Source organism: Dreissena polymorpha, chromosome 14 (genome assembly GCF_020536995.1).
Source record: "Dreissena polymorpha isolate Duluth1 chromosome 14, UMN_Dpol_1.0, whole genome shotgun sequence".
Taxonomy (NCBI): Eukaryota; Metazoa; Mollusca; class Bivalvia; order Myida; family Dreissenidae; genus Dreissena; species Dreissena polymorpha.
Window position 1 is genome coordinate 76,279 of NC_068368.1, and position 23,798 is coordinate 100,076.

Consider the following 23,798-nt stretch of genomic DNA (forward strand, 5'->3'; position numbering starts at 1 on the left):
GTGTTTGTGCGTTCCCTTCGTGGTTTTGTCTGTATGTCGGTCCGGCCATATGCCATTCAGTTCTTAAGGTGCTTTGATGAATTCTTTGAATAATATTCATGGCAACTTGTGGATTATACACGAAGGTCAGTCGCCTGATCTTCAGAAGCAGCCGTGATTCGCTTGATATTTAAACATGCAGTCGAACTGCTAAAGTGGCAGGTTGCTCGAACACTATCCACAAGATTCGTCCACAACTCCACACAAATTTACATAATGCTTGCATGCGATTGTTTGTTTTATATTTGATCGGCATGGACGAGACTTTTTTTATAAAGCTTCCTTGACATTCACGAACTTTTTCATCGCATGATTCAATTGATTGTCTGTGACACTTGTTTAAGGTAATTAAATGAATGAATGACGTTATAACCGTTCTTTTGATGCTTTTAACCGCTCTTAAGAAGAAAACACCCTTTTAATGACAATAATGTTTGGATAAATCCCTGAGTAAACATCCTTGTAATAAATTAATCATCATCAAGATGGAAAAGTTTTTCTGTATTATTGTCCGGGGCGAAGACTTTTAATATTGAATGCAGATTTTTAAAGCTTCCTTGAAGTTTTTGATTAGAGATTCTGTAACTTTTTTTTAAAAGCATAATTCAAATGAATTCCTATCGCACGTGTTTAAGGTAATTAAAAAAACAAATGACTTTATGACCGTTCTTTTGATGCATTAAACTTTTCTGAACAACGAAACACCCTCTCATAAAAATGGGAAAAATGTAAAGCGCCTTTGAACGCACATCTCGAGTATGCAAAGGGCGCGATATAAATGTGTTATAAATTATAAATTAAATAAAACAAGTAAACAACCTTTTAACAAATTACAAATCATCGAGGCGGAAAATTTTTGCTGACTTATCGTCCGGGACGAGGACTTTAAATATTGAATGAAGAACAGAGCACTAGTTAATTCGAACTGAATGCGCTGATACAACTGAGGTAAGATTTATACTTTAGTTAGTATAAGAAAGAGACTTGTTTTGATTTAGCATGAAAAGGATTAGAACAAAAATTTTCTTCAAACGGATTTAAATAATTAATGGAGAGTAAGTTGGTTCCTTTTTCCTAGTTCCTTATTCCTTATTCGAATAAGGAATAAGGAACAGTTCCTTATTCCTTATTCACGATTTCTTATTCGAATAAGGAATAAGTAACAGTTCCTTATTCCTTATTCACGCTTAACATATTTGACTAAGCTTTTTAAGAAAAATAATGCAATCAATTCTTAATTAAATCAAAACTAAATAACAAGAATACATTTAATTTGTGTATAACGATACATATTCATGTTTCTTCTTAGCGTTTTAATAGGATTTCTTGTATAACCCGAGCCGGCATTATCTACTTCGAATTCTAGCTTCAAATCAACCAAACCTTAAGCCTGTATACTTATATAACGTTTATGTGATATAAAAATGCAATCTAGTACATTTCCTAATATATGTTTTCATTTAAACTCCATTTCCTTTTTCGCGGCCGAATACGGAAAAGGGAACCAGTTCCTTATTCCTTATTCATTCCTTATATGGAGCCTGCATTTTCTTACTTAAACATCAATGACATTGATAAAAATTGTTCAACATATACATGAACATCATTATATACATGTATATACATAGGTTGGATATTTAAAATACATATATCAATACATTTCTACTAAGTTTTAAGTAATGATAAACCAGGTCCCTTTTCAGTTTGAATAAGGAATAAGGAACTGCTTCCCTATTCCTTATTGAAATCGAATAAGGAACTGGAATGTTCTTACTAAAAATTATAAATCAAAATCGAATAAGGAACGGCATTTTCTTACTAAACAAAAACATAAATAGGAATCAAAGAGATCAATAAATCAATGAAAATCACTGTAAATATAGGTTGGGTATAACACATATTTACTGAGGTACATTTCTACTTATTTTAGTTTACTTATAACCCAGTTCCTTATTCGTTTTCAATGAGGAATAAGGAACTGATTCCTTATTCCTTATTCAAATCGAATAAGGAACTGCCATTTTCTTGCCAAAAAAGATAAATTAAAGTGAACCAAAGAGCTCAATACATCAATGAAAATCATTATTAATGTAGATTGGGCATCACAAATATGTATTATAGTACATGTCTTCTTTTTTTTATTTAATTATAGCCTAGTTCCTTATTCGGTTTGAATAAGGAATAAGGAACTGATTCCTTATTCCTTATTCAAATCGAATAAGGAACTGGCGATTTCTTCATTAAAAATAAGTGAAAATGAATCACTGAGATCAATAAATCATGAAAACCACTGTTAATGTAGGTTGGGTATAACAAAATAGCTATTGAAGTACATTTCTACTTAGTTTCATTTAATTATAACCCAGTTCCTTATTCGATACTCAGCTATCGGATAGTCTTGGCCAAAGGTAAGGTCCAGATAAAACTTCAAAAAATGTATCAGAGATATAAATTTAAAAAAAAATTCACATTTAACATAGCCAATAATTACGAATATAAAGCTGCGCTATGATAGAATGATCCGAATTAAAGTATCCGAAATTATGCCCTCTGAATAAGGAATTAGTAATAAGTTATTTACTTATTCGGAAGCCCGTATTTCGGACAATCACTTTCAGATATTTTATTTTTTAGATGTGTGTGTGTGTTATTTAAGCTTGATTATGTTATATGGATGTATTCTGTCACATTTCTATTGTATATTCTATTTGACGAAATACGCTGAAAACAAATATTATTAAGACGATATTAAGGAAATGGCATTGTTCTACTCAAACATAAATTAAAAGTTACCAAAGAATACTAAATGTCAATGAAATGATGGTACATGTAAAAAAATATTTATTGAAATACATTGCTGCTTAGTTTTATTTAATGAGAATCCAGTTCCTTATTCGGTTTGATATAGGAATAAGGAACTGGCTCCTTATTCCTTATTCAAATCAAATAAGGAACTGGCGATTTCTTAATAAAAAAATAAATGAAAATGAACCAAAGAGACCAATAAATCAATGGCAATCATTGTTTTTTACGTTGTGTATCCAAAACATTAACTGCAGTACATTTCTACTTTTTATTTATTTCATTATAACCCAGTTCCTTATTCGATTTCAATAAGGAATAAGGAACTGGTTCCTTATTCCTTATTCAAATCGAATAAGGAACTGCCATTTTCTTACAAAAAACAACAACAATAAATCAATAAAAATCATTGTAAATGTAGGTTGAGTATCGCACATATGTATTCTTGTACATTTCTACCTAGTTTTTATGTGTAATGATGACCAGTTCCTTTTTCGCGGGTGAAAAATGACAAAGTAACCAGCTGCACTAACTCGGAAAAATAGGACTGGTAACCACCGATACCAGCGCCATTTTGTCGCGTCCCACGATCTTTTATTGTGTGCCATTATTGAAGGTCGCCGGATGTACGGATGCATCCAAGATCGGGAAGACGCGTTTTCGGAGATATAAAATGCATTTTAATATATAAACACTCGTATACCATGTATACGCATTTGTTTTTTTTATGGAAAAACAAAATACGTAGGCATCTCGATGAAACTTTCCATACTACTAGAGGCACCTGGCCGCTGCTTCCGGTGCATTATCGCCTGTATGTTGACGTCAGAGACGTCGAAAAGACGACAACGATGTACGAAATATTGGCATTCGGTACGAATACAGAGCGCAACTGTGACGCTAAGATCTGCGAGGGACTGTTTACCATCGAGGCCATCGCCGTTTTGTAGATCCCACGGCCGTTTTGTAGATCCCACGGCCATTAATCGTGTGACGAGGTTGAAAGTCGCCGGATGTATCGTTGGTCTGCATGAGCGAGAAAACGCGTATTCGCACTAAAACAAATCTACGAAGAAAACACTAGTACAGCTAGTATTCGCGCAGGTGTTTGAATATTAAATAAAATAAAATATTCAGGCCTCTCAATTAAACTTAACAGTCGACTAGTGCTTCCGGTGCAGTCTTGCTTTAATGGTGACGTGTTGAAATCTCTTTAAATCCTTAATCATATCCCTTCGTAACCGTTAACGTATGAGAACGGAATGAGCTATCTAAAACATGCATAGTAATGAGATATCGTATAGTCTTGGCCCAAGGTAAGGGTCAGATAGAACTTAAAGAACTGTATCAGAGACATAAATACAAATCTTACATTAAACATAGACAATAATAACGAATATAAAGGATGCGGTATGCGAGAATGATCCGAATGTAAGTATCCGAAAGTATAGCCTCCGAATAAGGAATTGAGTAATAAGTTAGTTCCTTATTCGGAAGCCTGTATTTCAGACGATCACTTTCGGATTTTTTATTTTTTAGATGTTGTGTGTGTTATTTAAGCTTGATTATGTTATATGGATGGATTCTGTCACATTTCTATTGTATATTATATTTGACGATACACGCTGAAAACAATTATTATGAAGACTGTAATAAAGAAATGGAATTGTCTTACTCAAACATAAATTGAAATTAACCAAAGAATACTAAATGTGATAAAAAAAACATGGTATATGTTGGTTCGAAAATAAAAATATTTATTGCAATATATTGCCACTGAGTTTTATTTAATAAAAACCCAGTTCCTTATTCGGTTTGAATAAGGAATAAGGAACTGGTTCCTTGTTCCTTATTCAAATCGAATAAGGAACTGGCATTTTCTTATTAAACATCTTAATTCAAATGACCCAAAGAAACTAATAAATCAATGAAAAGTATTTAAATGTAGGTTGGGTATCAAAAACTGTAATTGCAGTACATCTGTTCTTCGTTTTTATAATGATATCCCGGTTCCTTATTCGGTTTGAATAGGGAATAAGAAACTGGTCCCTTATTCCTTATTCAAATCGAATAAGGAACTAGCATTTCCTTGCTTATTGAATCAATTAAAACGAACCAAAGAGACCAATTTATCAATGAAAATCATTGTTTATATAGGTTGGGTATCAAAATATGTAAGGCATTACATTTCTTCTTCGGTTTTTGTTAAATGATAACCCAGATCTTTTTTTGCTACCGAATAAGGAAAAAGTAACCAGTTGGACTTACATCGCAAAAATAGGACTGGTTTTCAAAAAGACCAGCGCCATTCTTTTGGTTCTCGCGACCTTTAATCGTGCGCTAATGTTTAATGTCACCGGATATACCGCTGGCATCCAAGATTGAGATAACGCGTTTTCAGTGATAGTTAGTCTATTTAAAAAGAAACACTCAATAACAGCTTGAGTACGCTTTTTTTTATTGAAAAACAAAATACAGAGGCATCTCGACGAAACTAAACAGACATCTAGAGTCACCTGGGCCGCTGCTTCCGGTGCAGTCCCGCTTTTATGGTGACGTCAGTGACGTCGCACTGACGACAACGCTGTACAACCTATTGGCATTCGGTTCAAATACAGAGCGCAATTATGACGCTTAAAACGGCGAAGGACTAATAACCATCGAGACCATCGCCGTTTTTTAGGAACCCTGGTCAATAATCGTGTGCCGAGTTTGAAGGTCCTCGTATGTACCGTTGGTCTGCATGAGCGAGAAAACGTGTATTCGCACTCAAACAAATCTCTGAAGAAAAAAACTTGTACAGCTAGTTTGCGCGCAGGCTATTGAATAATAAATAAAATGTTGAGGCATCTCGATGGAACTTTCCAGTCTACAAGAGACCGATGCTTCTGGTGCAGTCTTGCTTTTATGGTGACGTGTTGAAATCTCTTAACATCCTTAATCATATCCCTTCGTAACCGTTAACGTATGAGAACGGAATGAGATATCTAAAACATGCTTAGAAAAGAGATTTCGTGTAGTCTTGGCCAAAGGTAAGGGTCAGACAAAACTTTAAGAACTGTATCAGAGATATAAATAAAAAATCTTACATTAAACATAGCCAATAATAACGAAAATAAAGCTGCGCTATGCGAGAATGATCCGAATGTAAGTATCCGAAAGTATAGCGTCTGAATAAGGAATTGAGTAATAAGTTAGTTCCTTATTCAGAAGAGCGATTTCGGATAATCACTTTCGGGTATTTTATTTTATAGATGCTGTGTGTGTTATTTAAACTTGATTATGTTATATGGATGTAATCTGTCAAATTTCTATTGTTTATTATTTTTGACGATACACGCTGAAAACATGTATTATGAACACGATAATTAGGAAATAGAATTGTCTTACTCAAAGATAAATTAAAATTAACCAAAGAATACTAAATGTCAATGAAAATCATGGTATATGTAGGTTCGAAATTAAACATATTTATTGCAATACATCGTTACTGAGTTTTATTTAATGAAAACCCAGTTCCTTATTCGGTTTGAATAAGGAATAAGGAACAGGGGGCCGTTTCTGGTACAATGCGTAACTTTACGGACGAAAATGTACGTACGTATAAAGTTACGTACGCTTTTCTGAATGCGTAAGTGCGTTTCTATAAACCGAACGTAGCGTAAAACTTAGTTGCTATGTTTGAATAATCTCTAAACAGAAGTCTGGTGATTGCGCGGACCTTATAGAGAATATTTGAAGAAATTCATAAAGTAGATTTAATTTGCTTTCTCGAACAAACTTTCGGTAGACTAAATATTTATACATTTATCATTAAGAAGTACATTATAAAGAGCAAAATTCTTTCCCTTGTTTGCGAAATTGCGACGAAAAAAGGGGTCAACTGTAAAAAAAAGTTCAATCTGTTGATTCTTTTAAAATTAAGTGTGGCCATTCTTTGTTGTGCTGGATATGCTCTTTGTTAAAACAGAAGTGATGATTCTTACTGAAGCAAATCTTTTACGAAGGTTAGTCAGATATATTTCAAACTGAAATCGCTGGAGCACACTGGAAAAAAATGGATGGATAATACTGAGAAGACAGGCATGTGTATTGTAGCTTACACATCTGAATTTACAGAAACATAATCAAGGAGTTTCCTGACAGGAATTCAATTTACTGGAAGGGTATCTTTGATTATGTTTAGTGCGTCACTGAATTACAAATGGAATGTCCTATAATAAGAAGAACATCAGCAATGGCCTCTGTAAAGAAGGTAGTATTTTTTTAATTTTCATTTAATGATCAATGATAATGTACAGTAGTACAGTATGGTTTTAGAAGAATTAACAAACTCTGTAGCTTGTATTCACTTGTCGCACTTCTAGATATTTTTATAACAATCAACATCATGTTTTTACCATGTTTATATTTATACTTGTGTGCAAAATATTTAAAAAAAACAACAGATTTTTACTCATAAATTCATTTAAAATGAGAATCTTTTTTCTGTGATAAATTAACATTGTCCATGAATGCTTCTATTAATTTGAGACAATAGGCATTTGCAATTATCATAAAGTATGCTTCTTCACATATATAATTATATTATATTTTTTGTTCAATATTTAAAAAACATGCATGGATTGGTAAAATATATGTCAGGGTATGTACCAGTTGTGATTAGTTCTAAATACAAAATTTGAGAAATTGGGATCCATCCTGGGTCATTGGTATGGGGTAATTGGTATGACAAGCGGGCACTTGCGTAAACCTGAATCACTTTACATGCTTTACCAACACAATGACTGAAATATTTGTGAAAAAGTTCAGTCACTCATAATATACTTAAACATAATGCCATTCACTAATGGAAACTAATGCATCAATTTAAATTCATGGACAAGTTTTACACATCTGGCTTAATGTACATATGAACAAAACACAGGGAGAAAGCAAACCATTTTTAAATATTCCTATTTTTATGAAGTTAAATTTTACTGGTTGAATCATGTCAGGATGACAAAATTTATTCTTGCAAGTTCCTAATAATTATGCTATTAAAAAATATGTGTCCCTATACTTGATATTAAATTTCTATTACATTTTTTTTTAAATCAGTAAAAAATGTGCTATTCAAATGTTTTTTCATGTGTTTGGAAAAGATACATAATTATGAGAATATGTTAAATATGTTGTTTTATTCAGTTCAAATCTTTGATGGTTTTTTTTTCAATTGATTTTTGAACACATACACTGACACCATACATGTCCGCAAAAAGCTTTATTTAGTGCAAAACAAACAACTTCTTTTGAATTTATATTGTCTTATAAGTTATGTTTTTGACAAATAACTTAATGTGAATATTATGCATAACTATGGTGTTAAAAGTGAAGAAACAAAATGGTATTATTTAAATTATTTGATTGCAATGGTAGTAAATGCTCTTCACAACACAAACATTGTCTATTTTATGTTTCTTATTTATTTGTACAAGTTAATGGTTTTAAAACATTAAAAAAATACATTTACTTATTATAACAAAGACAGTATACCTTATTCTAATATTTCCCAACAAAAAGGTATATAATAACTGAATGTAAAAAAAAAGAAAATTTGCAGCATTGCTTTTCACAATATAAGATAAAATGAAGTGGGTTTTGCAATGTTTACAGCATTATTATAGAAATTTAAATGGTATAAATGGACATTACAGTATGTACAAAAACACAGTAAAGAGTTTAAAGAAATGTGTTCAAAGATATTGGAAAAAAAACTGATTGTCAATCTGTGTGACCACCTATAAAGAAAAAGGTTCTAAATAACTTCTTAGGACATAACAATTTTATTTGAACATATCAATGAAACTGCATTTAATGTGTCCATATGGTTTATAGGAAACTAAAAAAATAATCTTAAAATTAGTAATTAAATAATTCAGACAGTAAAGATTAACAATGACCTTAGTTAAAATGTGACACTTCTTCTTCGTGGCAACTGCATTTATAATAACAATATTAAAGGTTTTGAATGTTGATATACCATATATAAAACAAAATGAAATGATTTTGTATTGTCCCCATGGTTTGTGTTCTAAAATTTCTTTGTAAAAAACCTAAAAACTCAGAAAAAATGATTGTAAAGCATACAGCAACAACAAAGTTTTGCCATCAATATGATATTAATATGATTGATTACCGATGACATCTGATAATAAACAAGAACACCGCATATCTGGTGCCACGCTGTGCTGTGAAAGCTTGTCAGAATTTTATATTTTTGTAGAGGTCACAGTGACATTGACCTATAACCTAGTGACCCAAAATAGGTGTGGCGTTTAGAACTCATCAAAGTGCATCAACATATGAAGTTTCAAAGTTGAAGGTGGAAGCACTTTGAGTTTAGAGCCAAATGTTAAGGTTTTAGCACATTGCCTACAGCGGACGGGCAGACGTTGGACAACTAGCTGGTTATGACAATAGCTCGGGTTTTCTCTCTCCGAAAACAGCCTCGCTAAAAATACAACTTTGAGCATATTACAACTGTAACTTACCAAAAACAAACCTAATTGGTTTAAAAGTCATAGTGTTTTGACAGTTTTTGTATAAAATGACATATTTGGTACATTTCAATACATGTTTTCAGTAAATTTACTTATACAGTGAAAACTTTTCAAACCTACTTTAAAATTAGCCATTATTAATATTCAGATAACTTAAGTTTAAGTTGTTACAATAACCATTGCGCAAAGTTAGCCAAGTGTGTGAGCCTTGACCTTTACTTCCAGTTAATAATTGCAGCGCTTAAACAACTGAAGCTTGATTGGTCATTGTTGGCCCCGTACTACTTAAAAGTACCCGGGGTACTCTTAAGTACACTTCAATGTACCCTGGGTACAGAGTTGTATTCCTGCCTAAAATCTGATGTCATCAAACGCACTTCCAAATACGAAACAAAATCCTCTTTGAACAAAACCTAACTCAATATGCTTTTTTGAGTACGAGTTTCGATAATATCATCGCGGAGGCCATTTCACAGAATGTAAACAGAAACATTTTTAATTTGAAAATAGAGCCAACAACAGCAGATTTAGCCTTAGTATTCCTGGGTATGTTTAAGTATATTTTCTGTACCCAGGGTATATTGTAGCATACATAATAGTACCCAGGGAACTTTCAAGTAGCACCAGAGCTGACAAAGACCAATCTAACTCAACTTAGCTAACATGTCGACAGGTTGTATCTCATAGTCTCTGCAGTATATTTTATTTTACGCAGTTTTGACAAAATGATATATGCATGATACTATTTCCAATGAAATGGATCTTGATGCAGAACTTCTGCTTAAACTGTAAATGTGCCAAATTCAACAATCAAGTGACAACCGTATACACATTTATAAGAAGCGCTGTTGACATATCAATTAAAATTGTATACAGTAATCTACGTTTTTGTAAATAGTTGCATTTATATTATACTGCTGGTATTAAGTAGTTAAACTTGATGTTGAAATTAAAATAATAAATCGCGAAGTCCTCAGATACAAATTATACTGTGCTGTTACGAAGGGAATACAATCTCATAGTTCAATGAACAATACTTTGTTAAGGTATGTTCCCTTATATTTGAATCTACAACGTTGTAATATCTTGCAGTTTATTTCCGCCAGCTTTTTGTATTCATCGTATAAAAGAGCTGCATTTAGATCCTTGAAATTCAACACTATTTCTTTTCAATCCTTTCAACTTATTGTGAATGCCTACGCATATTTGCACACAATAAGACCATTATGTTACAATTCAATACATTATGTATTGGCAAACTTTGGATTGGCAAATCGCATGAATCGCAGTTTTACCTTTAGCCAGTTACGTGTGTGTTTTATTATTGATCCAAATCGCAAGTTAAGGTAGCTCGGGAGAAATTGAAAATCATATTAGCAGTGAAACTAGAGGTACGATTTACGCTATTATATAAATATTAGAAAGGTATTCTGTATATCTAACTTTCATTCATGGATTAGAATATACTGTTCACTTTATTAAAATCTTAAATGCATATCGGAACTATTATGGCAATGCAACAAAACGCGGGTTAATTTGCTATTGTTTTTATTTATATTTTATAAATTAAAATTTGACTCTTGTTAATACGAAAAATTATTTAATTATATGTAACAGTAACGTGATTCACGCTCGATTTCTCTATAGTCAACATATTTCGAAGCCTGACATGTACGCTTAATCTTAATTCGTACTCTATAGTCGTGTTTATTGAGGCTAATACGATTTTGGTTTATATAATATGTGTGCTTTTAAAACTGTGTAAATACGCAGCGATATTTCACAACTTAAGGAAAATATACAGCGCGTCGTCTGCTAGTGGTTTTCTAATATCTTGGTCACGTGAGCGAAGCGATCGCTTATTCACGCTGGTAATGCGAATACTTCGATGGCAAACCGATGGCAATAGACTTATCCCGGAATCAATTCTATCACTCAGCAAACGCCACATTCGTTGAGTTCAACTTGGCGTCTTGTGTTGGATAAAGCCTTGTTTAAAACGAAAGTTGAATGAATTGTCAAAAGGAAAATCGAACAAATCATAACAACAATCGATTCGAACATGTAAAATTTTCTCTTTTAGCAAAACTCCAATCCACAATCGTACACAATAGATCCTGCACAATCAACGCAGGATTTCCGTTACAGTATGTTCCCATGCCCTACCAAGATCTTAATATAGATAAAGGTTTAAATTAACTAAAATGATGTTGCGCTCGTAGATTTCGTAGTCTCCGTTCGGTTCTCCGAAATATCGGTGCATACGCCGCCATATTTACGCTAAATTACTGAGTTACGTGAGCCTTTGAGCACCCGTAACTTTACGTGCAAAAATACGGTAAACGTTACTTTACGAAGTTTATAGAAACGCTACTAACTGAACGTTTTGCACTTACGCATGATTTTTGAACGTACGTGGTTTTAAGAAACGGTCCCCTGGTTCCTTGTTTCTTTTTCAAATCGAATAAGGAACTGGCATTTTCTTATTTAACAACTTAATTTAAATGAACCAAAGAAACCAATAAATCAATGAAAAGCATTTTACATTTAGGTTGGGTATCAAAAACTTGAATTGCAGAACATCTGTACTTAGTTTTATATAATGATATCCCAGTTCCTTATTCGGTTTGAATAGGGAATAAGGAACTGGTTCCTTGTTCCTTATTCAAATCGAATAAGGAACTGGCATTTCCTTGCTAAACAAACCAATTAAAATGAACCAAAGAGACCAATTAATCAATGAAAATCATTGTAAATATAGGTCGCGTATCAAAATATGTATTACAGAACATTTCTTCTTCGGTTTTTGTTAAATGATAAGCCAGTTCCTTTTTTTGCTTCCGAGTAAGGAAAAGTAACCAGTTGGACTAACATCGGAAAAATAGGACTGGTTATCAAATAGACGAGCGCCATTTTTTTTTTGGTTCTCGCAACCTTTATTTTCCGCGCCAATGTTTAAGGTCACCGGATATACCGTTGGCTTCAAGATCGAGATAACGCGTTTTCAGTGATAGAAAATCTATTTAATTAGAAAAACACTCAATAAGAGCTTGAGAACGCATTTGTCTTTAAATTGAATAAAAAAACGGAGGCATTCCTACGAAACTTTCCAGACTACAAGAGGCATTTGGGCCGCTCCTTCCGGTGCAGACATTTTTTATGGTGACGTCAGTGACGTCGCACTGACGACAACGCTGTTCGCAATTTTGGCATTCTGTTCGAATACAGAGCGCAACTGTAAAGCTAAAAACGGCGAAGGACTCTCAACCATTGAGACTATCGCCGTTCTTTAGATACCACGGTCAATAATCGTGTGCCGAGGTTGAAGGTCGCCGTATTTACCGTTGGTTTGCACGAGCGAGAAAACGCGTATTCGCATTTAAACAAATCTATGAAGAAAAAACACTATAACAGCAAGTTTGCGCGCAGGTGTTTGAATGTTAAATAAAATAAAATGTTGAGGCATCTCGATTGAACTTTCCAGTCTACTAGAGACACCTGGACCGCTGCTTCCGGTGCAGTCTTGCTTGTATGGTGACGTGTTGAAATCTCTTTGCATCCTTAATAATATCCCTTCGTATTCGTTTACGTATGAGAACGGAATGGGATGTCTAAAACATGCCTTGTAATGAGATACCGTATAGTCTTGGCAAAAGGAAGGGGTCACATAAAACTTCAAGAACTGTATCAGAGATAGAAGAAAAAATCTTACAATAAACATAGCCAATAATAACGAACATAAAGCTGCGCTCTGCAGGAATGATCCGAATGTAATTATCCGAAGTTAAAGCATCTGAATAAGGAATTGAGTAATAAGTTAGTTCCTTATTCGGAAGCCTATATTCCGAACGGTCACTTTCGGATATTTATTTTTTTAGATGCTGTGTGTGTAATTTAAGCTTGCTTATGTAATATGGATGTATTCTGTCACATTTCTATTTTATATTCTATTTGACGATACTGAAAACAAGTATTATGAAGACGATAATAAGGAAATGGCATCGTCTTACTCAAACATAAATCAAAATAAACCAAAGAATACTAATTGTCAAAGAAAATCAAGGTATAAAGATGAACGTTGGAAATAAAAAAATATATATTTATTGCAATTAATTGCTACTGAGTTTTATTTAATGATAGCCTAGTTCATTATTCAGTTTGAATAATGAATAAGGAAATGGCTCCTTTTTCCTTATTCAAATCGAATAATAAAGGAAGTGGCATTTTTTAAATAAAAAATACAAATAAATGAACCAAAGAAGCCAATAAATCAATGAAAAGCATTTAAAATGTAGGTTTGGTATCAAAATCATTAATTGCAGTACATTTCTACTAAGTTTAATTTAATGATAACCCATCTGCTTACTCGGTTCGAATACAGAGTGCAACTGTTACGCTAAGAACGGCGAAAAACTGTTCACCATCGAGGCCATTTCCGTTTTGTAGATCCTTCGGTTAATAATCGTGTGCCTAGGTTCGTACAAACTTAATTAAACACTTGATCTGGGGAATATTTAGTACGTAATAAAATGCGACACAATTTTGATTAGTTAAAGAAAAAAAATCATTATTTTGCTATCCACACTTCATCCGAAACAATTAAATATTTTTGTTTGTGACCAATCATTTTCCTTTATATTTTACTGTTGTTTATTGGAAAATATAATTTAAAATGGGTACGTCACAGTGTCAATCACACAGTACATCGTTGTGAAAGTAAATTGACATTTTGTTAGTTGGTTATATAAGCAAATCAATAGACGTTATTAAAATATGTTTCGTTTTCTATTCTAACTGTAATTGGCAGATACTAGGTAATAACTTATTAACCACCTCGAACAACCTAGAATTTGGCTCGTCTCTGCTTTGCTTTCACACCTGAGAACTAAACTTCATTTACTACTTGCGTATTTGATACCACTTCTGTATTCCAGAAACACACATTCGGATGGTCGATACCTAAGCCAGCTATAAATAAAGAGTCGAAATGGTTACGGTCATTGACATGGACTTTGTCCCTTGTTCATGTTAAGAAATAACTGATTAAGAGTTGTTTATTTAATCTCTGAAGTTAACGGAAGAACTAACGTGAAAAAAAGAGAATCATACTAAAAAGGTGAAAGCAAATAAAATGATTCCAAAACAGATTTGGTATATGTTAACTGTTAAAGTAAGCATACTCCGATCGGTTTGAATATGCATGTGATTAATTATTATAATGCCGCGAAAAAGTAAACTAAACAATACTGAATAATGAACTGGTTTATCATTACTTAAAACTTAGTAGAAATGTATTGCAATGCGTATTTTAAATATCCAACCTATGTATACACATGTATATAATGATATTCATTTTTATGTTGAACAATTTTGATCATTTTCATAGATGTTTAAGTAAGAAAATGCCATTCCTTATTCGATTTTGAATTATTATTTATAGTAAGTACATTCCAGTTCCTTATTCGATTTCAATAAGGAATAAGGAACCAGTTCCTTATTCCTTATTCAAACTGAATAAGGAACTGGTTTATCATTACTTAAAACTTAGTAGAAATGTATTGCAATGCGTATTTTAAATATCCAACCTATGTATACACATGTATATAATGATATTCATTTATATGTTGAACAATTTTGATCATTTTCATTGATGTTTAAGTAAGAAAATGCCGTTCCTTATTCGTTTTTCATTTATTATTTATAGTAAGTACATTCCAGTTCCTTATTCGATTTCAATAAGGAATAAGGAACCAGTTCCTTATTCCTTATTCAAACTGAATAAGGAACTGGTTTATCATTACTTAAAACTTAGTAGAAATGTATTGCAATGCGTATTTTAAATATCCAACCTATGTATACACATGTATATAATGATATTCATTTTTATGTTGAACAATTTTGATCATTTTCATTGATGTTTAAGTAAGAAAATGCCGTTCCTTATTCGATTTTGATTTATTATTTATAGTAAAAACATTCCAGTTCCTTATTCGATTTCAATAAGGAATAAGGAACCAGTTCCTTATTCCTTATTCAAACTGAATAAGGAACTGGTTTATCATTACTTAAAACTTAGTAGAAATGTATTGCAATGCGTATTTTAAATATCCAACCTATGTATACACATGTATATAATGATATTCATTTTTATGTTGAACAATTTTGATCATTTTCATTGATGTTTAAATAAGAAAATGCCGTTCCTTATTCGATTTTGATTTATTATTTATAGTAAGTACATTCCAATTCCTTATTCGATTTCAATAAGGAATAAGGAACCAGTTCCTTATTCCTTATTCAAACTGAATAAGGAACTGGTTTATCATTACTTAAAACTTAGTAGAAATGTATTGCAATGCGTATTTTAAATATCCAACCTATGTATACACATGTATATAATGATATTCATTTATATGTTGAACAATTTTGATCATTTTCATTGATGTTTAAGTAAGAAAATGCCGTTCCTTATTCGATTTTGATTTATTATTTATAGTAAAAACATTCCAGTTCCTTATTCGATTTCAATAAGGAATAAGGAACCAGTTCCTTATTCCTTATTCAAACTGAATAAGGAACTGGTTTATCATTACTTAAAACTTAGTAGAAATGTATTGCAATGCGTATTTTAAATATCCAACCTATGTATACACATGTATATAATGATATTCATTTTTATGTTGAACAATTTTGATCATTTTCATTGATGTTTAAGTAAGAAAATGCCGTTCCTTATTCGATTTTGATTTATTATTTATAGTAAGTACATTCCAATTCCTTATTCGATTTCAATAAGGAATAAGGAACCAGTTCCTTATTCCTTATTCAAACTGAATAAGGAACTGGTTTATCATTACTTAAAACTTAGTAGAAATGTATTGCAATGCGTATTTTAAATATCCAACCTATGTATACACATGTATATAATGATATTCATTTTTATGTTGAACAATTTTGATCATTTTCATTGATGTTTAAGTAAGAAAATGCCGTTCCTTATTCGATTTTGATTTATTATTTATAGTAAGTACATTCCAGTTCCTTATTCGATTTCAATAAGGAATAAGGAACCAGTTCCTTATTCCTTATTCAAACTGAATAAGGAACTGGTTTATCATTACTTAAAACTTAGTAGAAATGTATTGCAATGCGTATTTTAAATATCCAACCTATGTATACACATGTATATAATGATATTCATTTATATGTTGAACACTTTTGATCATTTTCATTGATGTTTAAGTAAGAAAATGCCGTTCCTTATTCGATTTTGATTTATTATTTATAGTAAGTACATTCCAGTTCCTTATTCGATTTCAATAAGGAATAAGGAACCAGTTCCTTATACCTTATTCAAACTGAATAAGGAACTGGTTTATCATTACTTAAAACTTAGTAGAAATGTATTGCAATGCGTATTTTAAATATCCAACCTATGTATACACATGTATATAATGATGTTCATTTATATGTTGAACAATTTTTATCATTTTCATTGATGGTTAAGTAAAAAAATGCAGGTTCCTTATCCGGCTTGAATACGGAATAAGGAACTGGTTCCCGTTTCCTTATTCGGCCGCGAAAAAGGAAATTGAGTTTAAATGAAAACAAAAATTAGGAAATGTACTAGATTGCATTTTTATATCACATAAATGTTAAATAAGTATACAGGCTTAAGGTTTGGTTGATTTGAAGTTAGAATTCGAAGTACATAATGCCGGCTCGGGTTATTAAAAAAATCCTATTAAAACGCTGAGAAGAAACATGAATATGTATCGTTATACACAAATTAAATGTATTCTTGTTATTTAGCTTTGATTTAATTGAGAATTGTTTGCATTATTTTTCTTAAAAAGCTTAGTCAAATATGTTAAGCGTGAATAAGGAATAAGGAACCGTTGTTTATTCCTTATTCGAATAAGGAATCGTGAATAAGGAATAAGGAACTGTTCCTTATTCCTTATTCGAATAAGGAATAAGGAACTAGGAAAAAGGAACCAACTTACTCTCCATAAATAATTATCAAATACTTTATGTATGAGCAGGGGAAATTCAAATTCAAATTTCATCACTTAAACAAAATCCTAACTCGACCGCCTGTTGGGAGGGGGGGGGGGGGGAACGGGCCCCAGGGCCCAGGGCCTGGGTACGGGCCTGAAATGACGATGAAATCCGCAACTGCACTCGCTCATTTTATTGTGTTTAGTTTCGATAGGCACTTCATTAGCCGTATTTTTTAAAATAACTTATATGATACACCGTTCATGAGATAAAAACTTCAAACACGGTCATCTTTAAAGGGCATCTGCGGACAACAGACTTGTTTTAAGATCCAAAGATCATCGGTTCGGTTTCTAGCAATAATTGATAATGCAACGGATATTCTGCCTATTAGACCTAACCTTGAGTTGTGTTCGCATGTATGTAGAAAATATAAAGCCATTCTTGTTATAACTCTCTGTTTAGAAATGAAGGTCCTCGCGCTTGTTATTCTGTCAGTGGTTGCCGGGACAGGCAATGCCTTTTGGGACAATGCCACTGATTTTGTCGGCGGAGCCTATGATGGAGCAAAAGAAATGGGGAAAGCTTATAAGTAAGTGTGCTATCATATTTCAAACCAATATTTTTTATTTTTTATTTTCAATCAGACAGTTTGTATTGACGAGAACATGAACATTTTAGGAACATTTAAATGGCACCAATTGATTTTTTTCTATGAATCGTATGCTTATAAAACGATAAACATTGTTGATGCTGCTGCTGCTGATGATGATGATGGTGGTGGTGGTGATGCTGCTGCTGCTGATGATGATAATGATGTTGTTGCTGCTGCTGCTGATGATGATGATTATTATTATGCTGCAGCTGCTGCTGCTGCTGATGATGATGATGATGACGATGATAATCTTTTTGCAGTGACATGCGCGAGGCAAACTGGAAGAACTCGGACAAGTACTTCCATGCACGTGGGAACTATGACGCCGCTCAACATGGACCCGGGGGCAAGTGGGCTGCGGAAAAGATCAGGTGAGAAGATCAAGTTTCGTTGCAAGCCAACTTCGAATTTATTGAGCTTCAGTTATGGAAACACAAAGTTTACTAAAAAGATCATTTGTTGAAATTCTTCGATTTTTCCGAGAAAAAAAAGTTATCCGACATCATAGCTGTTTTCAGGGCAGATGAGCTTTCTTTTTATCTGGTAGAAAGAAGAATTATGTTTGAACTTAACATTTTAAATAATGGAGGATTTTAAGCTTTAATTGCATATATTTACTCTGTATGACTAAGAGAAAAATTAACCTCAGCAATGTTCGTTGTTTAAGAACCTGATTCTGAAGGAGTGATTATCAATATATCGTTTCAAAAACAATAATTGTAATTGTAGCGACGCGCGAGAGTGGGTAGACATGAACATTAAAGGTGACTCGAAGGCAGACAGCGATGCGGACCAGGAGGCAAACCGTCACGGACGCAACGGGGGCGACCCCAACAAGTACCGACCACCGGGACTGCCCACCAAATACTAGGGCTGTCACGATTCACCGGTATACCGGTATATCGCGGTGCATGTCGTGAAAAAGATCGCACCGCGGTACGGCGTTGCCGCACCGGTTTTTTAAATATTATTATATTAGCACAGATTTAAATACATTACATAATTATTTTGATATAGATATCGTTTTGAAAACTGAAGAAGCGATTTAAAAGGGTTAAATAAATAATCCGTTAATATCCAGGTCAAGCAAGCGCTTCCACTGGTAGATGTTTAACTTTCACGTTTAAAATACGTCGATGTATGGGTCCGTACCTTTTTTGGAATTTGGGACAGATTTCCTTTGCAAATAAGTTCATAATTATCCAAAAGATGTTTATTCTGTTTCTTATTTTTTTTCTTTAGTATATCGATCGTTCAAAGCATGGCACTTCCAAATCATGTTATCTTAAGATTCTGAATAAGTCGAGGAAGAGTCAGAACGCTACGGATTTTCAATACTGGGCCTGCTGACTCCGCATTTTAAACATGCCCTTGAAGCGTTCGATTTACACAGATCGTAGTCACAGCTATTGTAAACAACATGGCAGGCATTTTAGAAAAAGACGCGAATAACAAAAACAATAACAATGACTACTTCTATCAAGTTTATTACAGTTTCTTTTACAGTTTCTTGTCATACTATGATACCAATATTTTCTGATTATTGAGTTTAATAAAGTTTGTAAAACTTGTTATTCTGTTGTTTTCTTTACAGATACATATTCTGTAAAATATCGCGGTACGTACCGCGATACAGTGTTGCCGTACCACGATATAACGCGGTACGCTCACGGCGTATCGTGACAGCCCTACCAAATACCGTCGAAACGTGGAACTCAACGATGACGCTGATGAATAAATGTTCAGCTCTCCGTATGAAATAAAAAACAACAATGGACAAGCATATTTTAAAGTTTTTATTTCTGCTTAATCTGTTTCTTTGTACATCAATATATTCTTAACGTTCTGCTTATTTTCTGAAATAAAGCTTATAATTATATATTATATGTGTCTATGGTGTTTATTCATTACATTTAAATGTAGAAATTTTATTTAACAGGACTTGCTTACAAAGTGTTTGCATGGTTTTTAAGTATAACAGAATGAAACTAAAGTTAAACTTAAATTATTCAAACAAATGATTATCCAACTGGTAGTCTAATAAGGTCGCCCGAATCGAAAGTCTTTCACCTCAATATCATCCCTACACTTATGTTGCGTCATCCGTATTTCAACGTATGTAATCTATCCATATGTTGTCGCACATTTTAACGAAGACATCAGAATCGTACTTGATTATTTATTCTTTAAGCGTTTGTATCGCTGAAATAATTTACAATTTCAAAGCATTATTTATGATTCAGAATATGTATTTTCATTATAAGTTGGTGTCAGTATTGTGTTGTTTCTTTAAGTGTACTTTTTGTGCCAACAAGAAAAAACATCAAGTATTCCTTTTATATATTTCTAAGATAAGGCTTTTTGTATGAGTCAATGCGTCTTATCATATCATATCATCATATCAGCGTCATGTCATATAATCATATCATATAATCGACGACATCGTCAGGACATATCATAACATTTCATCGTCATTTCATATCGTTGTTATGTCATACCATTGCCAAATCACATCATAACATATCATAATCAATATTATCGTCAAGTCATGTCAAATCATTATCATATCAAATCTGCTAGTATATTCGAGGATAAGACATTATAATTTTCTTTGACAGTGTTGACAATCAGTTGTTCGTGGTGACGACCGCATGCATTTATCCATCTCTTACAATTCTCAAGATTTCGTTCCGGCTTTGGAAACGATATTAATTCAATCTAATCTTTCATGATATCGATTGTTAAAGTTACAAAATCCCCATTGACACAGATTAACCATTTTAATCTCCGTTTTTTAAAGGGAAAAAAAAGAAACTCGTTGAAATATAAGTGAACCTAGACAAAGCTTGTCTAGAAAATTTCGGACAATTCGTTGCTAACTCGCGCGCCCGATTAATCGATCGCTGATTGGTTGATCAATTCTTAGAAAAGGATTTGATTGACAGTTGGCGACATGGTAAATGTCGGTTCCATGTTGCGGACCCCCATATTCCCACCCCCCCAAAAAAAAGATGCTCAACATTTGTTTTAATTTTTTTTATTTTAACTTTTTATATCTAAAATATACCTATTTTCGTTTATCCGGTGACACATCGCACATGTATGTAACTGAAAACGGTCATAAAACCCGGCATGTGTACGAGTGATAGACGATAATGCTCGCTCGATAATGAATAACGGGATCTGCTTAATGCATTATCGGTGTGTGCGAATGAAAAATATGCGTTTCGTTCGTCAGTGTCAATTTACGAATCAATTATGTTATGTTCAGCTTCCTGTATTATTTATAGTAGGTTATGGCGATATTTGCAAACAAGTTGCATGCAATGTCGCAACAGAATACTTAAGGGCAAGAAGGGAGGAATCGCCCTTACATGCAAAGATTGGGGCATCGCCCTACGACGACAGACGCCTCCCACATCGTTGACACCATACACTTCGACAATGTTGCGCAGTCGACTATGATTGTTTATTTATTTATTTGGGATGTACTCATGTGTTTTCGTGTTCGACATTGACTTAATTATATCTATTTGCTAGTTATATTGTTAAAACCCTGTACATATGCATTAAACTCGTGGACATGTAATTGAAATAAAATAATAAAACATAAAATAAATTTAAAAAAAACGAGTATGAAGTGGAAACGGGTTGTTGTGATCAATTGTTCACTTTTTGTCGTTGTATGTACATTTGATGACCTGAAGTGTAACGTTTTATTAATTGACAACTGTGAATAAAAACAAACTGTACATTACATTATTTTGTTGTTATTACCCGTGCAAATACTGAGGAGATGTCGTTTTTTAGCGAATCGTTGACTACACATGACGTATGAAACAAAATACAGGTACTTATGTCTAGCAAATCATGTCGATTTTTTATGCATTTAATAAAAGCCACACTACACATCTACTAACAGGCATTTGAGTAGTTTAATGAAATTATGTTGTACCACAATAAAACAGTTTACGTAATCCAAAGTTCTTCTACACACAAACACACACATTACATTTTGTTTCAGTAAATCACGTTATGCCGTTGTTATTCCAGTTGAGGTTAGCCCTCAGTCCTCACATCATATTCAATCATATTGATCACTTGATAAAAGCCGTATACACACTAATAACTGGCAATACCACAATGAAATAATTAATTCAAAACGCAGTCGTTGTGTACATACAAACACGATTGTTAAAGGGATATTGTTTTCCTTCAATTCAAATAGTTCATAATATAAAATATATCATAAAATCCACATCTTCTGTGATGGTATTCACCAACCCATTCTTAGACTCAGGAATACAGAATATACTTAGACCCATAACAATACTACTGTGAAAATACCTATTGCTATTGAAAATAATGCTTATGTGATTCACACAATGAACAAAACATGTTGTAAGTATAGGTGTTCAATACCATGCTAGGCAACACTTTTAAGAAGCTACACAAAATAAAGGTATTTTAACATTATTTATAAGTGTAAGTCTATAAAAATCGGTTGGTGAATATGGGCATTTTAAGGTTTTCCAACATATTAAGATAATAAGGGAAATAATGTTTTACAACAATCAAAAACAATGAAATCCACAGTTTTAATAAGAAATAGAAAACCTCACTGAGGGCCCTATGGCAGAATAGTGACCAGCCAGCCTTGCTGGTCACTATTCTGCCATTGGGCCTGAAGTGAGGTTTTCTATTTCTTATATTATACCGAATATTTTTGTGCAGATAAATGTCATAAAATAAAAAATAAAAATAAAAATCACAATAACTTCATCAAACATCGAAACAACAATATCATCCTCATCAAAAAAACTAACAGCAATATAAACGTAATCAAACATACGAACAGCAATACAAACGTCATCAAACATACGAACAGCAATATAAACATCATCAAAAATATGAACAGCAATATAAACGTCATCAAACGTACGAAAAGCAATATCAACGTCATATAACATACGAACAGCTATATCAACGTCATAAACTGACAGCAATAGTAACGTCATCAAACATGCGAACAGCAATAGTAACGTCATCAAATATCCGAACAGCAATATATACGTCATCAAACATACAAACTGAAATACCAACGTCATCAACAATACGAGTAGCAATATTAATGTCATCAAACATCTGAACAGAAATGCCAATTATATTACATATCTGGATAGCAATGTCATCTATATCACCGATCTGATCGTAAATTTGAAGCACATTACACGTCTGAACAGTGCTATCAACTACAAACATGTCTAAGCAACACAGTCAAAAGAGACAAAGTAAACAAAATCATATAAAGTAATACCGTAAATGAAATTTACTGTCAATCTGGTTTGAATTGTGTAAAATATAAAGTTTTTCATACATGAATACATTTTCAAACGAAATTTACAGAGAAAGTGGCATACGGAACCATTTTAATTAACAAAAACACGCGACATTTATCAGACAATGTATGTGCATGGGAAACTCACTGCTTGAAACCCAGTACGAGCACCTCGCATAATTGGAGCGGCGCCTCCGACGGTCTCATTTTCACCTGAACGAATCGGACCATGTTTTCACCGGAGACCTGTACTTCACAATCTTCGTCAAGATTCCCATTGCAGAAGCCCTCGAGGGAATACACGCCATCGGAAAGGCCAAGGTAAACCTCCACGTTCTTCGGAGAGCTGTCTGAAAGAGATAATGGCGATGGTATTTATAACATACATGGTTGATGTGGCGATGATGACTTATAGTTATAT

The 23,798-nt window shown here is 33.0% G+C and overlaps 1 protein-coding gene across 2 annotated transcripts; it reads left to right on the forward strand.

Annotated features, from left to right (window-relative positions):
• The first annotated feature begins 827 nt into the window (after window positions 1–827).
• Window positions 828–19,918, forward strand: LOC127857589 (serum amyloid A-5 protein-like). Of its 2 annotated transcripts, none has more exons than XM_052394064.1 (4): window positions 828–987; window positions 17,850–17,976; window positions 18,300–18,410; window positions 18,769–19,918. In XM_052394064.1, exons 2-4 carry the CDS (start codon window positions 17,852–17,854, stop codon window positions 18,908–18,910), a joined length of 378 nt encoding a protein of 125 aa, XP_052250024.1. In that variant the 5' UTR covers window positions 828–987; window positions 17,850–17,851; the 3' UTR covers window positions 18,911–19,918. The 2 variants fall into 2 exon arrangements, with proteins under 2 accessions (XP_052250024.1, XP_052250025.1); XM_052394065.1 differs by lacking the exon at window positions 828–987 and adding an exon at window positions 10,664–10,774.
• Window positions 19,919–23,798: the final 3,880 nt, after the last annotated feature.